Source organism: Salmo salar, chromosome 09 (genome assembly GCF_965601325.2).
Source record: "Salmo salar chromosome 09, fSalSal1, whole genome shotgun sequence".
NCBI lineage: Eukaryota > Metazoa > Chordata > Actinopteri > Salmoniformes > Salmonidae > Salmo > Salmo salar.
In genome coordinates, this window is record NC_138299.1 from 130,783,530 (window position 1) to 130,806,422 (window position 22,893).

A 22,893-nucleotide genomic window follows, 5' to 3' on the forward strand; every position below is an offset into this window, starting at 1 on the left:
AAACAGACTACTGCAGCATAGCACACACAATCAAGCTGTCGCGCCAACCAATAGCTCCCTCCCAGAGAGCTGAAAGAGCTGTCTTTATCTCCTCCTTCCTTACTGCTGATGCGCTCTTAAAGTGGCAGCGCACGGTGAAGGCTCAGTGCAGGATTTCGCCAGAACATATGTACAGTATTTCACTTTTTAATGTGTATAGTATTGCTTATTAGGTGGTGTCCAATGAATGCAGTAACCAATCCCTCTTCAACTTTTTTTTAGATTCGATTCAACTTTGTCATTGAACAAGTACAAGTGCAGTACAACGAAATGCAGTTAGCATCTGACCAGACCTGCAAATAAGAGTGCAAAAATGTACAACTGAAACAATGAAGTACAATGTATGTTATTAAATGGGATGTATAAATGGCAAGTACAAATGGCAAGTCTAAATGTGCAATGAAGGCAAATTGAAAGTGCAAGGAGACATGCAACTGAAATGCAGGAATAGCAGCAATGAGGTTACCGAGGTAGACATGTACATGTACAACTGAATAATGTCCTTAATCAGACTTTGCAAAGCAATGTCAGAGTCCAGTAGTACCGTGAAGAATGCAAAGAGAGTAGTGCAACAAGGTCCCTGAGAGGCAGTACTTGTCACGAATGTTTGTAGAAACGGACCAAGGCGCAGCGTGAGTATCGTTCCACATCTTTATTATATTGTGAAACTTAGCCAAAAGAACTAAATACTATAAACAAAACACAAACCGTGACGACAGAGGTGCAACATGCACTAACTCAAAATAATCTCCCACAAACACAGGTGGGAAAAACTACTACTTAAATATGATCCCCAATTAGAGACAACGATTACCAGCTGCCTCTAACTGGGGAATCATACAAAAACCCCAACATAGAAAAAAGAAACTAGAACATAAAAAAAAGAAACTAGATAAAACCCCCCAGTCACGCCCTGACCTACTCTACCATAGAAAATAAGAGCACTCTATGGTCAGGACGTGACAGTACTAAGTGGTGGGAGGTTGGATATGGCTAGTGCCGTGTCACAGAGTTCAGCAGGGTTACAGTAGAAATAAACTGTTCTTGAGCCTGCTAGTGTGGGAACATAGAGACCTGTACAGCCTGCCTGATGGTAAGAGGGCAAACAGTTTGTGGCATGGATGTGAAGGATCCCTGATGATGCCACGTGCCCTACGCAGACACCGCTTGAGCTGGAGGTCTACGATGGCAGGGAGCGGGGTGCCAGTGATGTGCTGGGCGGTTTTCACCATCCGTTGCAGGGCCTTCCGTTCGGCCACGGAGCATCCGCCGAACCACACTGTGGCGCAGTTTGTCAGAATTCTCTCAACCTGTTAGCGGTAAAAGTTGACCAGGATCTTGGGAGACAGGGGGGCCTTCTTCAGCCTCCTCAAAAAGTACAGGCGCTGCTGCACCTTTTTGACCAGGGTTGAGGTGTTGAGGGTCCAGGAGAAGTCCTTGGAGATGTAGACACCCAGGAATTTGAAGCTGGGCACACGCTCCACCTCAGTGCCATCAATGAGAACTTGGGCGGGGCTGCAACTTTTAGACTTCCTGTAATCCACAATGAGCTCCTTGGTTTTCTTTGCATTGAGGGCCAGGTTGTTGTCAGAGCACCATGCAGCCAGATGCTTGACCTCCTCCCTGTAGGCTGACTCATCATTGTCATTGATCAGGCCTACCACCGTGGTGTCGTCTGCAAACCTGACGATGGTGTTGGAACCGTGTACAGGAACGCAGTCGTAGGTGAAGAGGGAATACAGGAGGGGGCTCAGCATGCAGGCCTGTGGTACACCAGTGTTCAGGTTCAGGGTTGAGGAGGTGAAGTTATCTAACCTGACAGACTGGGGTCTGTTGGTTAGGAAGTCCAAAGTCCAGTTACAGAGAGAGGGGCTGATCCCTAGGTCATGGAGTTTGGTGACCAGCCTAGAGGGAATGACTGTATTGAATGCTGAGCTAAAGTCTATGAACAGCATTCTCACATAGTTGTTGGTTTTGTCCAGGTGGGTCAGGGCAGAGTGTAAAGCTGTGGAGATGGCGTCTGCTGTAGACCTGTTCGGTCGGTAGGCAAACTGGTGGGGATCCAGTGTTGGAGGGAGGCAGCACTTAACCTGTTATGGATAGGGGGCAGTATTTTCACAGCCGGATAAAAAACGTACCCGATTTAATCTGATTATTACTCCTGCCCAGAAACTAGAATATGCATATAATTATTAGCTTTGGATAGAAAACACTCCAAAGTTTCTAAAACTGTTTGAATGGTGTCTGTGAGTATAACAGAACTCATTTGGCAGGCCAAAACCTGAGAAGATTCCATGCAGGAAGTGGCCTGTCTGACAATTTCTTGCCCTTCTTCATTATCTCTATCCATTACAGAGGATCTCTGCTGTTACGTGACACTTCCTACGGCTCCCATGGGCTCTCAGAAGGCAGCAAAAAGCTGAATCGTGGCTTTGCAGGCTCTGGTTGAAACAAAGTAGCGCGTTTGGGTAGTGGCTGCTCACAGTAGTGTGAGACTCAGGCGCGTGCCCGCGTCGACCGAATGCTTTGTTTTCTTCCGTCTGTTTACCTAAACGCAGATTCCCGGTCGGAATATTATCGCTTTTTTACGAGAAAAATGGCATAAAAATTGATTTTAAACAGCGGTTGACATGCTTCGAAGTACGGTAATGGAATATTTAGAAATCTTTTGTCACGAATTGCGCCATGCTCGTGACCCTTATTTACACTTCGGATAGTGTCTTGAACGCACAAACAAAACGCCGCTATTTGGATATAACGATGGATTATTTTGGACCAAACCAACATTTGTTATTGAAGTAGCAGTCCTGGGAGTGCATTCTGACGAAGACAACAAAGGTAATCAAACTTTTGTAATAGTAAATCGGAGTTTGGTCAGGGCTAAACTTGGTCGGTGTCTAAATGGCTAGCCGTGATGGCTGGGCTATCTACTGAGAATATTGCAAAATGTGCTTTCACGGAAAAACTATTTTAAAATCGGACATATCGAGTGCATAGAGGAGTTCTGTATCTATAATTCTTAAAATAATTGTTATGTTTTTTGTGAACGTTTATCGTGAGTAATTTAGTAAATTCACCGGATGTTTGCGGGGGGTATGCTAGTTCTCAACGTCACATGCTAATGTAAAAAAGCTGTTTTTTGATATAAATATGAACTTGATTGAACAAAACATGCATGCATTGTATAACATAATGTCCTAGGGTTGTCATCTGATGAAGATCATCAAAGGTTAGTGCTGCATTTAGCTGTGGTTTTGTTTTTTGTGACATTATATGCTAGCTTGAAAAATGGGTGTCTGATTATTTCTGGCTGGGTACTCTGCTGACATAATCTAATGTTTTGCTTTCGCTGTAAAGCCTTTTTGAAATCGGACAGTGTGGTTAGATTAACGAGAGTCTTGTCTTTAAAAAGCTGTAAAATAGTTATATGTTTGAAAAATTGAAGTTTTCGGATTTTAGAGGAGTTTGTATTTCGCGCCACGCCCATCATTGGATATTGGAACAGGTGTTCCGCTAGCGGAACGTTTAGATGTAAGAGTTTAAGGTAGGACAAAACCAGTCTTTCAAAGCACTTCATGATCGTGGGGATGAGTGCAACAGGTTGGAAGTCATTCAGGCTTGATGCGGTCGACTGCTTCGGCACTGGCACAATGGTTGCGGTCTTAACCTCTCTGGGCTAGGTGGGACGTTAGCGTCCCACTCTATCCTCTCCAGCGTCTCATCCCGTCAGCGGGATCAAAATCCAGCGAAAAATCATATCGCCAATTAGCATTAAAAAAAAATCATAATTTAAAAAAAATAATAATAATATATATATTTTTTTTTATAGATACACCTCTCCTGAATCGACCCACGTCGTCCGATTTCAAAAAGGTTTTACAGGAAAAGCAAATCATTAGATTATGTTAGATGAGTCCATCGTAAAAAGCAGCTTCATAGCCATTTTCCCGACCAACCACTTGCATCACATATAACCAAAAAAGAGCTAAATGCAGCACTAACCTTTTACAAACTTCATCAGATGACACACCTAAGACATCATGTTACACTATGCATGCATTCTTTTGTTCAATAAAGGTCATATTTATATATAAAAACAGCATTTTACATCGGCGTCTGACGTTGACTAACGAATTTCCCCTCAAATGCGTCCCGGGAAACAATGCTACAATTCCCTAAATTACTATCCTATAAAGATTTTTTAAATTTATATTGTCAATCTAACATTTATAGATGAATATCTCTTGAGAACACCTGTCATACCAGATTTTAAATTAACTTTACTGGGTAATCACACTTTGCGATAAAAGGAGATGCGATACTCAGAAAATGAGCTAATATACAGAGCTCGGCACCATCTTGGGACAATCGCATGTCACATCTCATCTTGTATAATATTGTCAATAATCGCCTACCTTTAGTTGTCTTCATCAGAAAGCATCCCAGATCCACAACAGATGTATTTTCGGTCGAAAAAGTCCATACTTCACGTTCCATTAGCCTGCTGTTGGTAGCGCGTCCTAGGGCTCTCTCCAAGCGCAGGGCTGAAGTTCCGGATAAAATGAGATTCTCCCGCCTGTAGGTTCGTTCAAACATGTCAAACGTTGTAAAACATTAATCTTCAGGGCCTGTAACACCAAGAGAGCCAATAAGATTCGAGGGGGATGATTTCATTGCCTTTAAAACCGTTTCCAAAGGTGGGGGTAGACATGGCCGCCGGCGTCATAATGGTGATGGCCCATCCCCTGTGACCAATTTCCAATGACTCTCATTCACTGAGTTTCGACTGTATAAGGCTCAAACCACTGTGAAAAGACTGGCGACATCTAGTGGAAGCAATAGGAAGTGCTCACTGAACCATGGTTAACGGTGTGATTTATAGGGAAAGATGAGAAGTCGAGTCCACAATTCTGAATTCCACTTCCTGTTTCAATCGGTCTCGGGGTTTTCACTGCCATTTGAGTTCTGTTATACTCACAGACACCATTCAAACAGTTTTAGAAACTTTAGGGTATTTTCTATCCATATATAATAAGTATATGCATGCCCTAGCTTCTGAGTTTGATTAGTAGGACGTTGAAAATGGGAACGATTTTTTTTCAAAATGCGCTGTGGCGCCCCCTATCCTAGGGTATCCTCTATTCAACAGCCAGTGGAATCGCGTGGCGCGAAATACAAATACCTCAAAAAAGCTATAACTTCAATTTCTCAAACATATGACTATTTTACAACATTTCAAAGATAAGACTCTTGTTAATTCATCCACGGTGTCCGATTTCAAAAAGGCTTTACAGCGAAAGCAAAACATTAGATTATGTCAGGAGAGTACCCAGCCAAAAATAATCACAGCCATTTTCAAAGCAAGCATATGTCACAAAAACCCAAACCACAGCTAAATGCAGCACTAACCTTTGATGATCTTCATCAGATGACACTCCTAGGACATTATATTTTACAATACATGCATGTTTTGTTCAATCAAGTTCATATTTATATAAAAAAACAGCTTTTTACATTAGCATGTGATGTTCAGAACTAGCATACCCACCGAAAACTTCCGGTGAATTTACTAAATTACTCATCATAAACGTTGACAAAATACATAACAATTATTTTAAGAATTATAGATAAAGAACTCCTTTATGCAAATGCTATGTTAGATTTTAAAATAGCTTTTCGGCAAAAGCACATTTTGCAATATTCTGAGTACATAGCTCAGCCATCACAGGCTAGCTATTCAGACTCCCGCCAACGTCGGGGCCACCTAAACTCAGAATTACTTTAAGAAAAATTGGATTACCTTTGCTGTTCTTCGTCAGAATGCACTCCCAGGACTTCTACTTCAACAACAAAAATTGTAATGGTTACAAATAATCCATAGTTACATCCAAATACCTCCGTTTTGTTCGTGCGTTCAGGTCACTATCCGAAGGGTAACGCGCGAGCGCATTTCGTGACAAAAAAATTCAAAATATTCCATTACCGTACTTCGAAGCATGTCAAACGCTGTTTAAAATCAATTTTTATGCTATTTTTCTCGTAAAATAGAGATAATATTCCAACCGGACAACGTTGTATTCATTCAAAGAGTGAAAGAAAAAAATGGTGAGGCCTCGTGAATGCGCATCTCCAGTCTCACTGTCCCCAGGCAGACCACTTACAAACTCTGCTGCTGTACTCTGCCCAGAGACAGGAGACGCGTCATTCCGCTTTCTGAAGGCTCTAGAGAGCCAATGGAAGCCTTAGAAAGTGTCACATAACAGCTCAGATAATGAAATTTCGATAGAGATGCAACAGAAGGACTACAAATTGTCAGACGGTCCACTTTCTGCATGGAATCTTCTCAGGTTTTTGCCTGCCATATGTGTTCTGTTATACTCACAGACACCATTCAAACAGTTTTAGAAACTTCAGAGTGTTTTCAATCCAAATCTACTAATAATATGCATATTCTAGTTCCTGGGCAAGAGTAGTAACCAGATTAAATTGGGTACGTTTTTTATCCGGCCGTGAAAATACTGCCCCCTATCCACAACAGGTTAAAGCCTGCCTCGGCCAATGACAGGTTGAAATGTCAGTGAAGACCTCGGCCAGCTGCCCAGCACATGCTCTGAACACACGACCGGGGATGCCATCAGGACCAGCAGCCTTGTGTGCATTCACCCTGCTCAGTGCAGGCAAAACATCTGCGATGCATAGTCTAAGGGGGAGGTCGTCTGGGGGAGCTCAGCTTTGATGGCTGGATTATTATTGTTCCTGTCGAAGCAAGCATAGAACCTGTTTAACTCATCAGCGATGGAGACGTTGCTGGCTGTGGGGGTAGGATTTTTTGGCCGGTAGTCTGTGATGGCTTGGATGCCCTGTCACATGCGTTGAGGGTTGGAGTTCTTGTTGAAGTGCTCCTCAATCCGCAGTTTGTGGTCATGTTTAGCCATCTTGAGGCCCTTTTTCAGGTTGGCCAAGGATGAGCTGTAGGCTTCCGCATCGCCAGATCTGAAAGCAGCGTAGCTTGTCTTTACCTCTCTGTTCATACAAGGCTTCTGGTTGGGGAAAGTCTTTATTAGTTTATGGCTGGTGACATTGTTGATGCAGATGTTGATGTAATCCAGAACAGAAGAAACATATGTTTCAATGTCCATATGGTAGTCAAGGATGGCCTGAGTGGCAAACAATCTCCAGTCTGTATGTTGAAACTGGTGCTGTAGTAATCTGACCCCTCTGACCACACTTTGTCTGTCCTCAATGATGGTTTCACGTTTTTAATGAGGGGTAAATACTTGGAGTAGGAACAGTGAAAGGTGATCAGACTGTCCCAGGTGGGGGAGGGGAACGGCTTCGTAAGCCTCCGGAATGTTTGTATAGCATTAGCATCCAGAGGTTTATAGGCTGCAGTAACAACAATGGATGTAAGCTCCCGAGGCAAGTAGAAAGGCCTACACCTTATCATCAGGTACTCTAGATTAGTTGCGCAGTGACTCCCAGTTACGTTACTGTCTGTACACCATGCCTTGTTTACATAAATGCACAGACCACCCCCTCTGGTCTGACCAATCCTCTGCCGTACGATCAGCCCTGAAGACGTCGCACCCCTCTAGCTCAATAGCGTTGTCGGGTATGCTGTTGTTTAGCCACGTTTCCGGGAAAATCATGATGCTGCAATCCATAATCCTTTTTTTTGTGATGATTCTTAGTCGTATTTTGTCCATTTTGTTTGCCAGTGACCAGACGCTAGCGAGGAAAATGCTAGGTAGTGAAAGCCGATGTGGGGTTGGCTTTTGCCAAGCCCAGAGGCCACCCCGCTTCCCTCGCCTTTGTTTACGATCTTAAACGCCGCCTCCGGGCACTTCCTCTCAGCGATGTTTCAGTCTCCCAGGGCGTCTTCGCGATCTCCAGTGGAAGTTGTAAGTTGTCAAAACTCTCTTTGTGCATTGTGTTCCAATATCCAGGAGTTCTTGTCAGCTATATAAAGTGTACGTCAGGCTGTACTGAGTGAATACACTAAGAACTGTTAACCTCTTACATCTAGACGTTCCGCTAGCGGAACACCTGCTCCAATATCCAATGATAGGTGTGGCGCGAATTACAAATTCCTCAAAAATACAAAAACTTCAATTTTTCAAACATATGACTATTTCACAGCATTTTAAAGACAAGACTCTCCTTTATCTAACCACACTGTCCGATTTCAAAAAGGCTTTACAGCGAAAGCAAAACATTAGATTATGTCAGCAGAGTACCAAGCCAGAAATAATCAGACACCCATTTTCAAGCTAGCATATAATGTCACAAAAACCCAGAAGACAGCTAAATGCAGCACTAACCTTTGATGATCTTCATCAGATGACACACCTAGGACATTATGTTATACAATACATGCATGTTTTGTTCAATCAAGTTCATATTTATATCAAAAAACAGCTTTTTACATTAGCATGTGACGTTCAGAACTAGCATACCCCCCGCAAACTTCCGGGGAATTTGCTAACAATTTACTAAATTACTCACGATAAACGTTCACAAAAAGCATAACAATTATTTTAAGAATTATAGATACAGAACTCCTCTATGCACTCGATATGTCCGATTTTAAAATAGCTTTTTGGTGAAAGCACATTTTGCAATATTCTAAGTACATAGCCCAGCCATCACGGGCTAGCTATTTAGACACCCGGCAAGTTTAGCCTTCACCAAAATCAGATTTACTATTATAAAAGTTTGATTACCTTTTGTTGTCTTCGTCAGAATGCACTCCCAGGACTGCTACTTCAATAACAAATGTTGGTTTGGTCCAAAATAATCCATCGTTATATCCGAATAGCGGCGTTTTGTTCGTGCGTTCAAGACACTATCCGAAATGGTAAATCAGGGTCGCGCGCATGGCGCAATTCGTGACAAAAAATATCTAAATATTCCATTACCGTACTTCGAAGCATGTCAACCGCTGTTTAAAATCCATTTTTATGCAATTTATCTCGTAAAAAAGCGATAATATTCCGACCGGGAATCTCCTTTTCGGCAAACAGAGGAAAAATCACAAAGACGGGGGCGGCTAGGGCACGCGCCTAAGCCCACAGTCCCTTGATGGGCCACTTGAGAAAGGCGATAATGTGTTTCAGCCTGGGGCTGGGATGACGACATTCAGGTTTTTCCCGGGCTCTGAGCGCCCATGGAAGACGTAGGAAGTGTCACGTTAGAGCAGAGATCCTTTGTAAAAGATAGAGATGGCAAAGAAGTTCAAGAAATGGTCAGACAGGCCACTTCCTGTAAAGGAATCTCTAAGGTTTTGACCTGCCATTTGAGTTCTGTTATACTCACAGACACCATTCAAACAGTTTTAGAAACTTTGGAGTGTTTTCTATCCAAAGCCAATAATTATATGCATATTCTAGTTACTGGGTAGGAGTAGTAACCAGATTAAATCGGGTATGTTTTTTATCCAGCCGTGAAAATACTGCCCCCTAGCCATAACAGGTTAAGTAAATTACAACTAATTCTCAAAATCTGGGTAGACGCCGCGCCTCGCGCCGCCACTATATCAGGGGCGATTGGAAAAGCTTTTCAAAAGAGGACATTGTATTATAATTTCTTTGTCCTCCCTGACGATGGCCATGCAACCGAAACAGATCAGAGTTTTTAAACTTTGTTTCCATTGAACATGCCATACAAATAAAGGCATTTTAATTAATTATATAAAGAGTGCCTTTGTCCGCCCTTCCTTTTGATGACAGACAATGTCTTCTCCATTTCCCCACGCTCTCCACTGGATCCACGTCATACCAAAAAGCATGTGTCACAGACACCGGGAATCTTTCAACTTCAACTGCTCCGCTCAACACTTAATGCCACCTCTGTTATCACTCCTTTCAATGGTGCCCTGCTCCGGAGAGCAAAGTAAGTCATAATTCTTGTCCAAGTTACCTTCACCAACTCAACAGCCCCCAACCTCTTCTCTTCCCAACCTGACACCACATACGATTCAGCCAAAATGCAAGGATCATTATCTCTACAAATCTCACTCCCACTGGGCCAGAATCATCCTTATCATCCTAGGGACGAGGCCCGAACTCTGTGTTCTTCAGGTACTTCATCCTCACTCTCGACAGGTTCCATCTCTAAACTACTGAAGCATGTATGCCTCTTTTTGCACTTGACGCCAACATTCCTCACCACACTGCTTCCCTCTACACTCAACTTTTCCTCACCGGGAATCTTCAACTTCAGTTGACCCTCAACACTTTTCACCACTCCAGTTATCACTCCTTTCAACAGTGCCCTGCTCTGGAGAGGAAAGCAAGTCATAGTTCTTGTCCCCAGTCACGTGATGCGGAGCGCATACTCCCTCTGGACGGCAGAAATGCAAAAAATATACGTGATTCTACTTCGAGTTACTATCACCGACCCAACATTCCCCAAAATCTTCTCCACCCAGCCTGACACCACACATGGATCTGCCAAAAGGCAAGGATCAATTCTCTCCAAAAATATCACTCCCACCGGGTCAGAATCATCTTTGTCATCATCAGGATGAGGTTCAAACTCGGTGGTCTTCATTGCACATGCCACCTCAGTTAATTAATCCTCACTGTCATCATGTTCAATTTCCTTCTGTAGCTCCTCCAAAAGTTGTGTGATCCACCATTTCATATTTACTCAAAACAAGTTCCACTTTTCTCCTTTTTTTCCATTGTCCGCCATCTACTCCATCAGATCTTCCACAAGGCTTGTCCATTCCATATTTACTTATATGTTCCACTTTTCTCATTTTTTTCCTGTCCGCCATTTCACCCATACCTCATGCCCACACCGGCAGCCTTCAATGACCCAAATTGTATCAACCCTTACAAAATGTCCATTAATTAAAATCCACATAATTATTCACATTTCCTGTTGCTGCAGGATTATTTTCCTGCTGAGGCAAACTGGCTCAAATTAAGATCCTACATTTGTAGTTCAACTGATGGGCCATCAGCTCATATCAGCTAGTCAACTCAGCCAGGGAAACACAAATGAATGTTTTTCACACCTTCCATTAATGTGACATATGTGACCTGCCACCAAATCTTCCCTCGGAGAGGAGGCCATTTCCCAAACTATTTTAATAAACTTTGATATTGCATTTTGTCTCTGTTGTTCATCCAATTAAGACTTCACTCGTTTGAACTAATTTTGAACAGTGATTGGAAACCTTAGGTTTGCTAGAAACCTTAAGAAGTCCTCTTTTTTGATTATATATAGATCCCCAAAAATGTGCGTTTGTTTTAAAATCGTTCTCTTTCATGCTCCATTGCACTCCATTCCGTTGGCTACCTCACTATTTAATCTGGAATCAGTGTTAGACGTAACATAGTTCATGTAAATCTGTCTCCCTCCATAAAGATTTAGATGCACTATTGTAAAGTGGTTGTTCCACTGGATATTATAGGTGAATGCACCAATTTGTAAGTCGCTCTGGATAAGAGCGTCTGCTAAATGACTAAAATGTAAAAATGTAAATTTAGAATGATATGTTACTAATTACAACTTGTAATGTTTCATAGCAACCAACCAACTACCCACCCTCCTTTAATATTTGCCCTAAGTAACCTTTTGTCTCACTGTAACGGCTGTCGTCAACATGAGACCAAAATGCAAGCGGGATGTGGATACTCATCTTTAATACTTATTTTAAATAAAGTGAACACCAAAACAATAAACAAGAACGACTCACGACATGCTAACAGGCTATACATACAAAATAATAGCAGTGCTAGCGCAACAACCCACAAACCCAAGTGAAAAACACACACCTAATATATGACTCCCAATCAGGAACAACGATAACCAGCTGTCCCTGATCGGGTGCCACACAGACCAACATAGAAACATACAACCCAGAACAAACATACAGACCTCTTCTGCCACGTCCTGACCAAAATACTACACAACTACACCCTCTGCTGGTCAGGACGTGACACTCATGTAACCATACCAAACGTAACAAAAATTATTATACATATTTGATTGTCTGAATTTACATTTACCATGTTACGTCTAGTTTATGAGACCAGGCTGCACTATTCTCAATTTCATCTAGATCTAATATTATACACCTATGTGTTCAATTAGTTTTGATAGGCTACAATATGCTATAGTTTAGGTGTAGCATACGGCTGCACTTGTAATACACTTGACACCTGTATGTCGTAGTGGAGACCAATATCTCTATCTTGTTATAAAGCTATATAAAACAACGGTTATTGATATGTATGGATGCATTTCAGGGACATTTTTGCAGTGATAGGATTTAGGTCTACAGAAGCAGTAGGACATTTACTAATACAATTAATTCTTTAGCGTTTGAGCTAGAGAGAGAGGGAGAGAGGAGGATTTTGATAGCAGGACCTGGTGTGAAATAGTTTGCACTGGATCAAATGGCTATCCAATTATCTTTAATCATTACAAGTAAAAGCCAAGTATTGACAAGTCATGATAAAAACAGATCACATGAGTTTGGAATTTCTGTGAACTACACCAGTCCATGTAATGAGTTTTGGAAAGACGTATATTCACACATGCTAAAATCTCTTAACACCATGGCCATTGTCCTCATTCGTCCCGATCAGTTCAGCAGCAATCTTCTCCAAACCTGTGCATAGTAGCCTGGTTTTTGGAATTACTTCATATATTTGAATGTCTTATTAAGAATCTTACACTTAAGGTATTGTAATCTATGTTCATAAGACTATTGTCATTTAATAATTAAAAGATCCAATATCAAACAAGGTACTTACCGACGGAGCAGCCAGAGGAACTGCCCTTCCCTACCTTCAGGCTTTGATCAAACCTTACATACACCCCAACCCGAGCACTCCGTTCTGACACCTTTGGTCTCTTGGCCCTCCCAACCCTGAACTAACATATGGATAACACATAATTGGGAATGAAGATGGACATCTGTTGATCACAGATACCGTAAAAAAAAGCTAGGGGAGTGGATCATAAAACCAGTCAGTATATGGTGTGACCTCCATTTGCTTCATGCAGCGCGATACATCTCCTCCGCATAGTGTTGATCAGGCTGTTGATTGTGGGTGTGGAATGTTGTCCCCTCTTCTTCAATGGCTGTTGCTGGATATTGGCGGGAACTGGAACACGCTGTCGTACACATCAATCCAGAGCATCCCAAACATGCTCAATGGGTGACATGTCTGGTAAGTATGAAGGCCATGGAAGAACTGGGACATTTTCAGCTTCCAGGAATTGTGTACAGATCCTTGCAACATGGGGCCATGCATTATCATGCTGAAACATGTAATAGCAGCAGATGAGTGGCACGACAAAGTATCTCTGTGCATTCAAATTGCCATTGATAAAATGCAATTTTGTTCGTTGTCCCTAGCTTATGCCTGCCCATACCATAACCACACCTGCACCTTAGGGCACTCTTCACAACATTGACATCGGCAAACCACTCACCCACACGACGCCGTTCAAATGGACTGCGGTTGTGAGGCCTGTTTAAAGTACTGCCAAATTCTCTAAAATGGAGGTGGCTTATGGTAGAGAAATGAACATAAAATTCTCTGGCAACAGCTTTGGTGGACATTCCTGCAATCAGCATGCCTGTTGCACGCTCCCTCAACTTGAGACATCTGTGGAATTGTGTTGTGTGACAAAACTGCATATTTTAGTGGCTTTTTATTGTCCCCAGCACAAGGTGCACCTGTGTATTGATCATGCTGTTTAATCAGCTTCTTTATATGCCACACCTGTCAGGTGGATGGATTATCTTGAAAAAGGAGAAACGATCACTAACCGAGATGTAAACACATTTTTGACCCAAATTTGAAAGAACTAAGCTTTTTGTGCATATGGACAATTTCTGGGATCTTTTATTTCAGCTCATGAAACGTGGGACCAACACTTTACATGTTGCATTTATATTTTTGTTCAGTATACTGTAGTTACTAGACAAATAAAAAAACGTTCCAAACCTCTCTGCTAATAACAGCTAGTTTTCAGTTTTCCACTCCCCACTCAGACCATTCCCAGACAGTCCAAAAAATATTCTTGCTTGAGAAATTGCGTCCTTGCTAAGAAGCAATTTTTGTTTGTTTTCAATTAAAGTGGTCAAACATTACCACAGTAAGGTACTTAAGTTGTTACCCATAGATTGTTTGATATTGAGAGAAAAATGGCTGCATTGGACATCTAAGGGAAAATAGCTGTTCATAGCTGTTCACTCTATACAGTATACTGTATGTACTGTATATATCAATTTGTTATATTGGACTTAAGAATACATTTGGTGAATTGTTATCTTAGGCCTACTACTGATTTTAAGTTAATTTCCCCCAATTGTTGAAGCACTAATTTTAACATTGATCTATTTCTATGGGCACAAGCACTGTTTATGACACAAACTGTTCACACCTCTCTTGTTGGCAGATTGAATTTTGCAAGTTTAATGCTTATTTCCTGCAATTCTATACATTTTGTCATGGGGTCCAAAGCAAATGTTGCAGTTTTAAAGCAAATGTTCTTGCAATTCTATACATTTTGCCATGTCGTGTGTTTTCAGGTGATATTTGAGTACCTAAACAATTACAATATTATCTATGGGCAAAAAAAACAAAAAAATATATTAGCTGACATGGGCTAGTTGATCTGTACATTTCTGACAAGTTGTAAATAGCTCTAAGGTATACAATGACTAACATGACAAGAGGAACTGCTGATGCACTACCCACATTTTTGGGGGGTAATGCTGACAGCTTGTGCGGGAACCACTGACTTAGAATGTTATGCTGTAGGCGTTCTCTATTTTAAAACGAACACAACTCTCTGTCACGCTCCTCTTCGTCTGAAGATATAGAGAAATCGCTGTCAGAAAAGGTGGACCAATACGCAGCGGGTTGCGTGCTCATCATATTTTATTTAAATGTGAACACCAAGAAAAAACAAGAAACAAAGACCAACAGGAACAGTTTTGCAGGCTATACACAACGCAATGCAAAAACAACAACCCACAAACCCCAGGTGAAAAACACACTCCTAATATATGACTCCCAATCAGGAACAACGAAATACAGCTGTTCCTGATCGGGAGCCACACAGACTAACAAAGAAACAGACATACTAGAAAAACCATACAACACAACCCTACTGCCACGTCCTGACCAAAATCTAATACAATTACTCCCCCTGCTGGTCAGGACGTGACAGTACCCCCCCTAAAGGTGCAGACCCCGAATGCACCTCAAAAGAAAACACAAATCCCCCAATACCACAAAAAAAAACTAAACAAAAAGGGAGGGAAGGGAGGGTGGCTGCCGTCAACGACGGCACTTGTGCTACACCCCCACTCCCCAACCCACCTACACTGGAGGAGGCTCTGGTTCTGGCCTCCTGTCTTCCCGACTGACGACATAGTCTCTTGGTTCTGGACCGTAGGCAGACTCACTTAGTTCCGGGTTGTAGGCAGACTCATTTGGTTCAAAGCTGTAGGCAGACACACACAGTTCATAGTTAATTTCAATCTCACCCGGTTCCGGGTCGCGGGCAGACTAACCCGGTTCTGGGTCGCGGGCAGACTCACCCGGTTCCGGGTCGCGGGCAGACTCACCCGGTTCCGTACAGTGGGCCGACTCACCCGGTTCCGGACACTCTGGACGCGGCACTGTTGCCGGACACTCTGGACGAGGCACTGTTGCCGGACACTCTGGACGAGGCACTGTTGCCGGACACTCTGGGCGAGGCACTGTTGCCGGACACTCTGGGCGAGGCACTGTTGCCGGACACTCTGGGCGAGGCTGACGCACTGGAAGCCTGATGCGTGGGGCTGATAGTGGAGGTACCAGACTAGAGGTTCGCACTTCCGGGTCAGCACGATAGAGGCGGGAACTGGAAAAACTGGGCCATGGAGGCGCACAGGTGGCCTTGATGGCACCTCCTGCACAACCCGTCCTGGCTGGATGGAACTAGCAGCCCTGTACGAGCGGGGTGCTAGTACAGGGCGAACTGGGCTGTGCAGGGGCTTGATGGTTACCGTGCGTAGAGCGGGCGTAGGGTAGCCTGGTCCTAGGAGGCGTACCGGCGACCAGACGCGCTGCGCAGGCATCCTCCTACCAGGCTGGATGCCCACTCTAGCACGGCATCTGCGAGGGGCTGGAATATCTCGCACTGGACTGTGCGAGCGTATGGGCGAGATCGTGCGCACTTCCTCAAACTTCGGCGCCCTCCACTCCATACGTTCCTCCATGTAAGCACAGATAGCTGGCTTATGGCTCTTCCTTGGCCCAGCCAAACTACCCGTGTGCACCCCCAATTTTTTTTATTGGGGGTGCCTCTCGTGCTTCTCCATCAGCGCGTTCCTGGCCTCATACCGCCGCCTCTCTGCCTTAGCTTCCTCTATTTCCTCCCGTGGGCGACGGTATTCCCCAGCCTGGTGCCAAGGTCCAGCCCCGTCCAGAATCTCCTCCCAAGTCCATCTCTCTCTATAGTCCATGTACTCCACCTGCTGCTCCTTTCTCCGCTGCTTGGTCTTTGTTTGGTGGGTTGTTCTGTCACAGCCGTCATTAGAGAAAGACCAAGGTGCAGCGGAGGATGCGTTCATCTTGAATGAATTTTAATTGAAAAAGAGAACACTTTGACAAAATAAACAAAATGACAGCCGACAGTTCTGTCAGGTACTAACAACGAAACCGAAAGCACTAAACAGAAACAATCACCCACAAAAACCCAAAGGAAAACCAGGCTACTTATGTGTGACTCCCAATCAGCAACAACGAACTACAGCTGTGCCTGATTGGGAGCCACACACGGCCTAACCAAAATAAAGAACAAAAATCCCTCTCTATGGCCAGGGCGTTACACTCACAAGCTTTTCTTCTCAGGGACATTATCATTGGATAGTGGTATTAAACAACACCTGTGCTTAAATGACAGTGTGAACATATATTTAACCTCTGGACGGGCTCGACATCCAGCGAAAAATCCTATCGCCATTTGCATAACAAAATTTAATTACATTTTTTTCAAATATAGGACTATTTTATATCGTTTTATAGATACACCTCTCCTGAATCGAACCACGTTGTCCAATTTCAAAAAGGCTCTCGTTAATCTAACCACACTGTCCGATTTCAAAAAGGCTTTACAACGAAAGCAAAACATTAGATTATGTCAGCAGAGTACCCAGCCAGAAATAATCAGACACCCATTTTTCAAGCTAGCATATAATGTCACATAAACCCAAACCAGAGCTAAATGCAGCACTAACCTTTGATGATCTTCATCAGATTACAATCCTAGGACATTATGTTATACAATACATGCATGTTTTGTTCAATCAAGTTCATATTTATATCAAAAACCAGCTTTTTACATTAGCATGAGACTAGCATGTGACTAGCATTCCCACCGAACACTTCCGGTGAATTGACTAAATTACTCACGATAAACGTTCACAAAAAACATAACAATTATTTAAAGAATTATAGATACAGAACTCCTCTATGCACTCGCTATGTCCGATTTTAAAATAGCTTTTCGGTGAAAGCACATTTTGCAATATTCTGAGTCGATAGCACAGCCATCACAGGCTAGCTATTTTGACACCCACCAAGTGTGGTACTCACCAAACTCCGATTTACTATTAGAAAAGTTTGATTACCTTTGCTGTTCTTTGTCAGAATGCACTCCCAGGACTTCTACTTCAATAACAAATGTTGGTTTGGTTCAAAATAATCCATAGTTATATCCAAATAGCGGCGTTTTGTTCGTGCGTTCAAGACACTATCCGAAGGGTAAAGAAGGGTGACGCGCCCGATGCGTTTCGTGACAAAAAAAATCAAAATATTCCATTACCGTACTTCGAAGCATGTCAAACGCTGTTTAAAATCAATTTTTATGCTATTTTTCTCGTAAAAAAGCAATAATATTCTGACCGGGAGTCGTTGTTTTCGTTCAAAGAGAGAGAAAGTAAACATGGTGTCGGCTCATGCATGCGCCTCCAGTCTCATTGTCCTCTGATCGACCACTTACAAAATGCGTTAATGTTTTTCAGCCAGGGCCGGCATAGCCACCATTCATCGTTCTGGCGCCTTCTGAGAGCCTATGGGAGCGTTAGAAAATGTCACGTCATGCCAGAGATCCCCTGTTTTGGTTAGAGATGATCAAGAAGACCAATAAATAGTCAGAGAGAGCGCTTCCTGTTTGGAATCTTCTCAGGTTTTGGCCTGCCAAATGAGTTCTGTTATACTCACAGACACCATTCAAACAGTTTTAGAAACTTTAGGGTGTTTTCTATCCAAATCAAACAATTATATGCATATTCTAGTTACTGGGCAGGAGTAGTAACCAGATTAATTCGGGTACGTTTTTTATCCGGCCGTGCACATACTGCCCCCTATCCCCAACAGGTTAAGTGTTCCATTTATTTTTTTGAGCAGTGTATTTTCCCTCAAATGCGTCCGGTGAAACAGCGCTACAATTTACTAAATTACTATTCGAAAACATTTTTCAAATGTAATATTGTCATTCTAAGATTTATAGATTAGCATCTCTTGAAAGCACCTGCAATGCCAGATTAAAAAATAACTTTACTGGGTAATCACACTTTGCGATAAAAGGGGATGCGATACTCAGAAAAATAGGCTAGCAATACAGGTCAGCGCCATCTTGGAACAATCGCATATCAAATCTAGTCTTGTATACTATTGTCAATAATCCCTTACCTTTGATTATCTTCATCAGAAGGCACTTCCAGGAATCCCAGGTCCACAACAAATGTATTATCGTTCGAAAAAGTTAATCCTTTATGTTCCAATAGCTTGTTGTTGTTAGCGCGTTCTGAAGGCTGCTCCAAAACTACCGTCGGCCTCGGGACTTCTCTCTCAACAAAATGCATTTTTTTTAAATGTAAGTTCGTTCAAACATGTCAAACGTTGTATAACATAAATCTTTAGGGCCTTTTTCAACCAGAGCTCCAATAACATTCAAGGGGGACGATTGCATTGTCTTTCAAAACGTTTCGAAAGGGGAGGGTAGCCAGGGGCGCCGGCGTCATAATGGTGATGGCCCTCCTCATGTGACCACGTTCCACAGACTCTCATTCTGTCAGTTTTCACAGTAGAAGGCTCAAACCACTTTGTAAAGACTGGGGACATCTAGTGGAAGCAATAGGAAGTGCTCAATGAACAATAGCTCACGGTGTGATTTATAGGCAAAGTGATGAAGTTGAGTCCGCAATTCAGAATTCCACATCCTGTTACGATCTGTCTCGGGGTTTTGACTGCCATATGAGTTCTGTTATACTCACAGACACCATTCAAACAGTTTTAGAAACTTTAGGGTGTTTTCTATCCACAAGTATTAATTATATGCATATCCTAGCTTCTGAGTTTGAGTAGGAGGCCGTTTAAAATGGGCACGAATTTTTTTCTAAAATCGCTGTAGCGCCCCTATCCTAGGCGACCGTCAAGAGGTTAAGAACTAAGCAGAAACAGAGGGGCCAGGTAGTTAGGGCAAATGCCAGAACGGCTGATCCATCTTTAGCGCAGTGACCAGTCTAAAAAGAGATCGATAGAGGACTGTAGTGCCCAAAAGCCAGTTTTAGCATGGGCTGCGGTATTGAGGACTTTCACCATTTTGAAGTGGTAACTGGGGGATCAGCCAATGAATTATACTTATGAGCAAACTTTCCATAACTGCAGGTGGCAATAAATAGCCAACCTTGGCTATTTATCTGTTTAAAAACCACTGTACAGGTGGCATTATGCACCCTTCCAGTTTGTTTGAAAATTCGTAGAAATAATAGAAGAAAATGGACTACTTCAAAATGGAGATTGCCTCAATGGTGCTTCCAGTGCAGATGCCATAATGGGACAGATACACTGACGTGATGTTGATCTAAGTCTATAGATCTTTCACTACTAGAGGAATACTTTACTGCCCATTTGTGGAAACAGAACTTATTGGAACCTTACATCATTTTGCCCTTTCCCCCATCCCCCTGAAACACACATACAGTACATATCCACTGACATTCTAGAAGAACATAGGGACGGAGACACAGCAGCATCACTGATTTGACTTTACTACAGTACTTTACAGTACTATGACAGTAAATACATCTAACGGAAATAAATAAGAATTTACAGAAATAAAATGCAATACAAACGATTATGTTGATGATAAAAACAAATGTACTGTATAAGCATTCAGTTCTGGCAGCAGTTCTGGCAACTCACATCTTGACAGATATTCCTGTCAGTCCTGGGATTCAAACCAGCAACCCTGGCCCTGCAGCTGTATCATCTAAAGTCATAATTGGTACCAGTTTAGGTTCAGATTTCTGATCTCCTTGGTCCTAATTCCTATATAATAGGGTGCAACAGTGGTGGGAACAGAACATAGCCACAGGAAGTAGGGGTGCTGAGGGTGATGCAGCACCCCCTGAAAAATCTGAATTTATAAATATTACTATGAATATTTTTGGATTACTTTTTTTCTCACAAAAGTAGCACACTGGGCCTTTACTAGTCCTGCATTAGCGGACCGATGTAGCCTTCTGTAGAGAGGGCATTGCATTTTCCCCCCCATGGTTATGGAACAGAATAAACTGTACTGATATCTCTGGTTACAGTAAACAACCGAAAAAAGGATGGTTGTAGAGAAGTTGATGAATGTGATCAAGTGGGGAGAACATGTATTAAAAGCCTACTTTCGTGACTCCTTTGAGGCTTTCAAGCAAACAAGTATATGAGGGCACAACTAACACAAAAAGTAAAACCACTAGACTTGCTATGATACATATACCATGCAGGTTGCTGAGTGCACTTTCACCACAGGAGAGTTTAACAATTGCTAAGTGAGAGAAAATGGTTATGGAATAAAATACAAATGACTTACAAATGGACACATGCCGGTCATAAGCCATCACTGCAAGAATAATGTAAGCACACATTACATATAAATTGCAGAAAAAAACTGCAATATACAACCTTCGTGAGAGATTCTCTTTATTTCTGCCTCATGGCAAAATGTGTAGAACTGCAGGAAATTAACTTGAAAACTGCAACAACATTAAAAAAATTCAAGATGACAAACATTTTAGGAAGATGGGCAGGGACACAACTGTCCTGAAGTTAGGTGGGCCAAGAGTCCAGATCTGGCAGAATGGTTTTGGGTGTAGGGTCTTCCCAAAGATCCCACTCAGCATCTGTTTAAGCATAGTCTGAAGGTAGGGAGGGCAGCTCCCCTTGATGCTCTGTAGTTATGCAGTTAACTAGCTAATATGACACAAAACATTCTCAGTTACAATACATGATAAACTTGATGCGATTTTTACATTCAATTATAGCAACTATAAGTAAGAAAACACATAATTCAACATTACAAAAAGGAACTATCAGGTTATGTTTTAGGGTAAATGCCTAGTACCTTTTTACAAGCATGCCTGATTTTTACAATCCTAACTCCATACATTAGAGGGTTGAAAATTGGTGGACATATCAAAAAATAAACAAATAAAATAGTGCGAAGTATAGGTGGAAGATCTGCAGTTTCATATCTGCCTTGTATAATCACAAATAACCAGCCAAAGAAGAAGTTCAGCATAGAGGCTATATGTGGTGTACAAGTGTTAAATGCTTTCCGTTTCGTCTCTTTTGAAGACTTTAAACATATTTGTAAAATTCTTACATATGAGTATATGGTAGGAATTATAGTACAAGAAAGATAAACCACAGTGACAAGAAGACCCCACATGTTATTCAGCATAGTATTTGAACAGGCAAGCTTGACTACTGAGTAGTTATCACAATACAGTCTGTCTAGAATGTTACCACAGAATTGCAGTCGCAAACTCAGGAAGATATTGATGGCGTTGAGGAAAAAAGAAGTCAACCAGGACAACAGAATTATGCCACAAATTAGTTTTGGTGTCATAATATTAATATATCGTAGAGGATAACAAATAGAAATGTACCTGTCATAGGACATAACCGCTAAATTACTAAATTCTGTTAGAGCGCATGTGTACAACACATAAATCTGGAGATAACAATAAAGAAGGGAAATATCATGTGTGTCAGAGAGTAAGTAAAACATGAGAGCAGGAAACAAAGCAGTGCTCCCATACAACTGATTAACAAACAAAGCACATAGAAACATATACATGGGTTCATGAAGGCTTCTTTCAATGCAGATAACTCCAATAAGCAAAGCATTGGCAAGAATGATGACAAAATATAATACAGTTAGTACAGCAAAGTAGAAATACTTCAATTGTCCGATATCACCGTATGCAGCAAGCCTAAAGACCTTAAAGTGAGTAGAGTTTTCCATGGTCCTGGGATTTAGCAAAGATGTGCTGTCAATGTTTGAAGAAGAGAAGAAAATCTTCCTACTGTAGCTTACATATAAGTTAAATTGATGATATCACAAAGAACAGACAACCTAAATCGATAATTCCTTGATTTGTTGATTCAGTAATAGATTTCCCCACATCTACACTATACTCACCAATATAGACAGCTTTTCATTCTCCTGATACGATAATTCAAACAATAGTATTATTTGTATCCTGCACTCATGTAACTTTACATTCAAATGCAAAATAATACATTGATTACATGTATTCTAAATCCAAAATGAAGACTGCTCATTTCTAATCCATGGTGAACTGCTTAAACTCAGCTCCTCACTTGATTCTTATACTTGTGAGATGTAAAAAAAAAAGTCTGCCATGGTGTGATATGCAAAGGAATACCAGTACCTGGGGATACCTGGGGATAATTAGATATTTTCAGAGTCAAGGAAACCATATAGAGAAAAACAGATACCATTTTGTACCACATGCCCTCCAGCATG

General features: G+C 42.0%; 1 protein-coding gene across 1 annotated transcript; it reads right to left on the minus strand.

Annotated features, from left to right (window-relative positions):
• Positions 1–1,352: 1,352 nt before the first annotated feature.
• Positions 1,353–22,368, minus strand: LOC106612771 (olfactory receptor 11A1-like). The gene is made up of 3 exons (XM_014214244.3): positions 21,463–22,368; positions 1,701–1,802; positions 1,353–1,601 (listed from the first exon to the last, which is right to left on the minus strand). The coding sequence occupies exons 1-3, from the start codon at positions 22,366–22,368 to the stop codon at positions 1,353–1,355; spliced, it is 1,257 nt and encodes a 418-aa protein (XP_014069719.2).
• Between the last annotated feature and the right edge of the window lie 525 nt (positions 22,369–22,893).

Coding starts and splice junctions, on each gene's coding strand:
- LOC106612771 (XM_014214244.3), bottom strand. CDS start 22,368: ATGGAAAACTCTACTCACTTTAAGGTCTTTAGGCTTGCTGCATACGGT. Junction 1,803..21,462: donor TCAGGCATGCTTGTAAAAAG/GTACTAGGCATT, acceptor GGTGTACCACAG/GCCTGCATGCTGAGCCCCCT. Junction 1,602..1,700: donor TTGCAGACGACACCACGGTG/GTAGGCCTGATC, acceptor CTCAATGCAAAG/AAAACCAAGGAGCTCATTGT.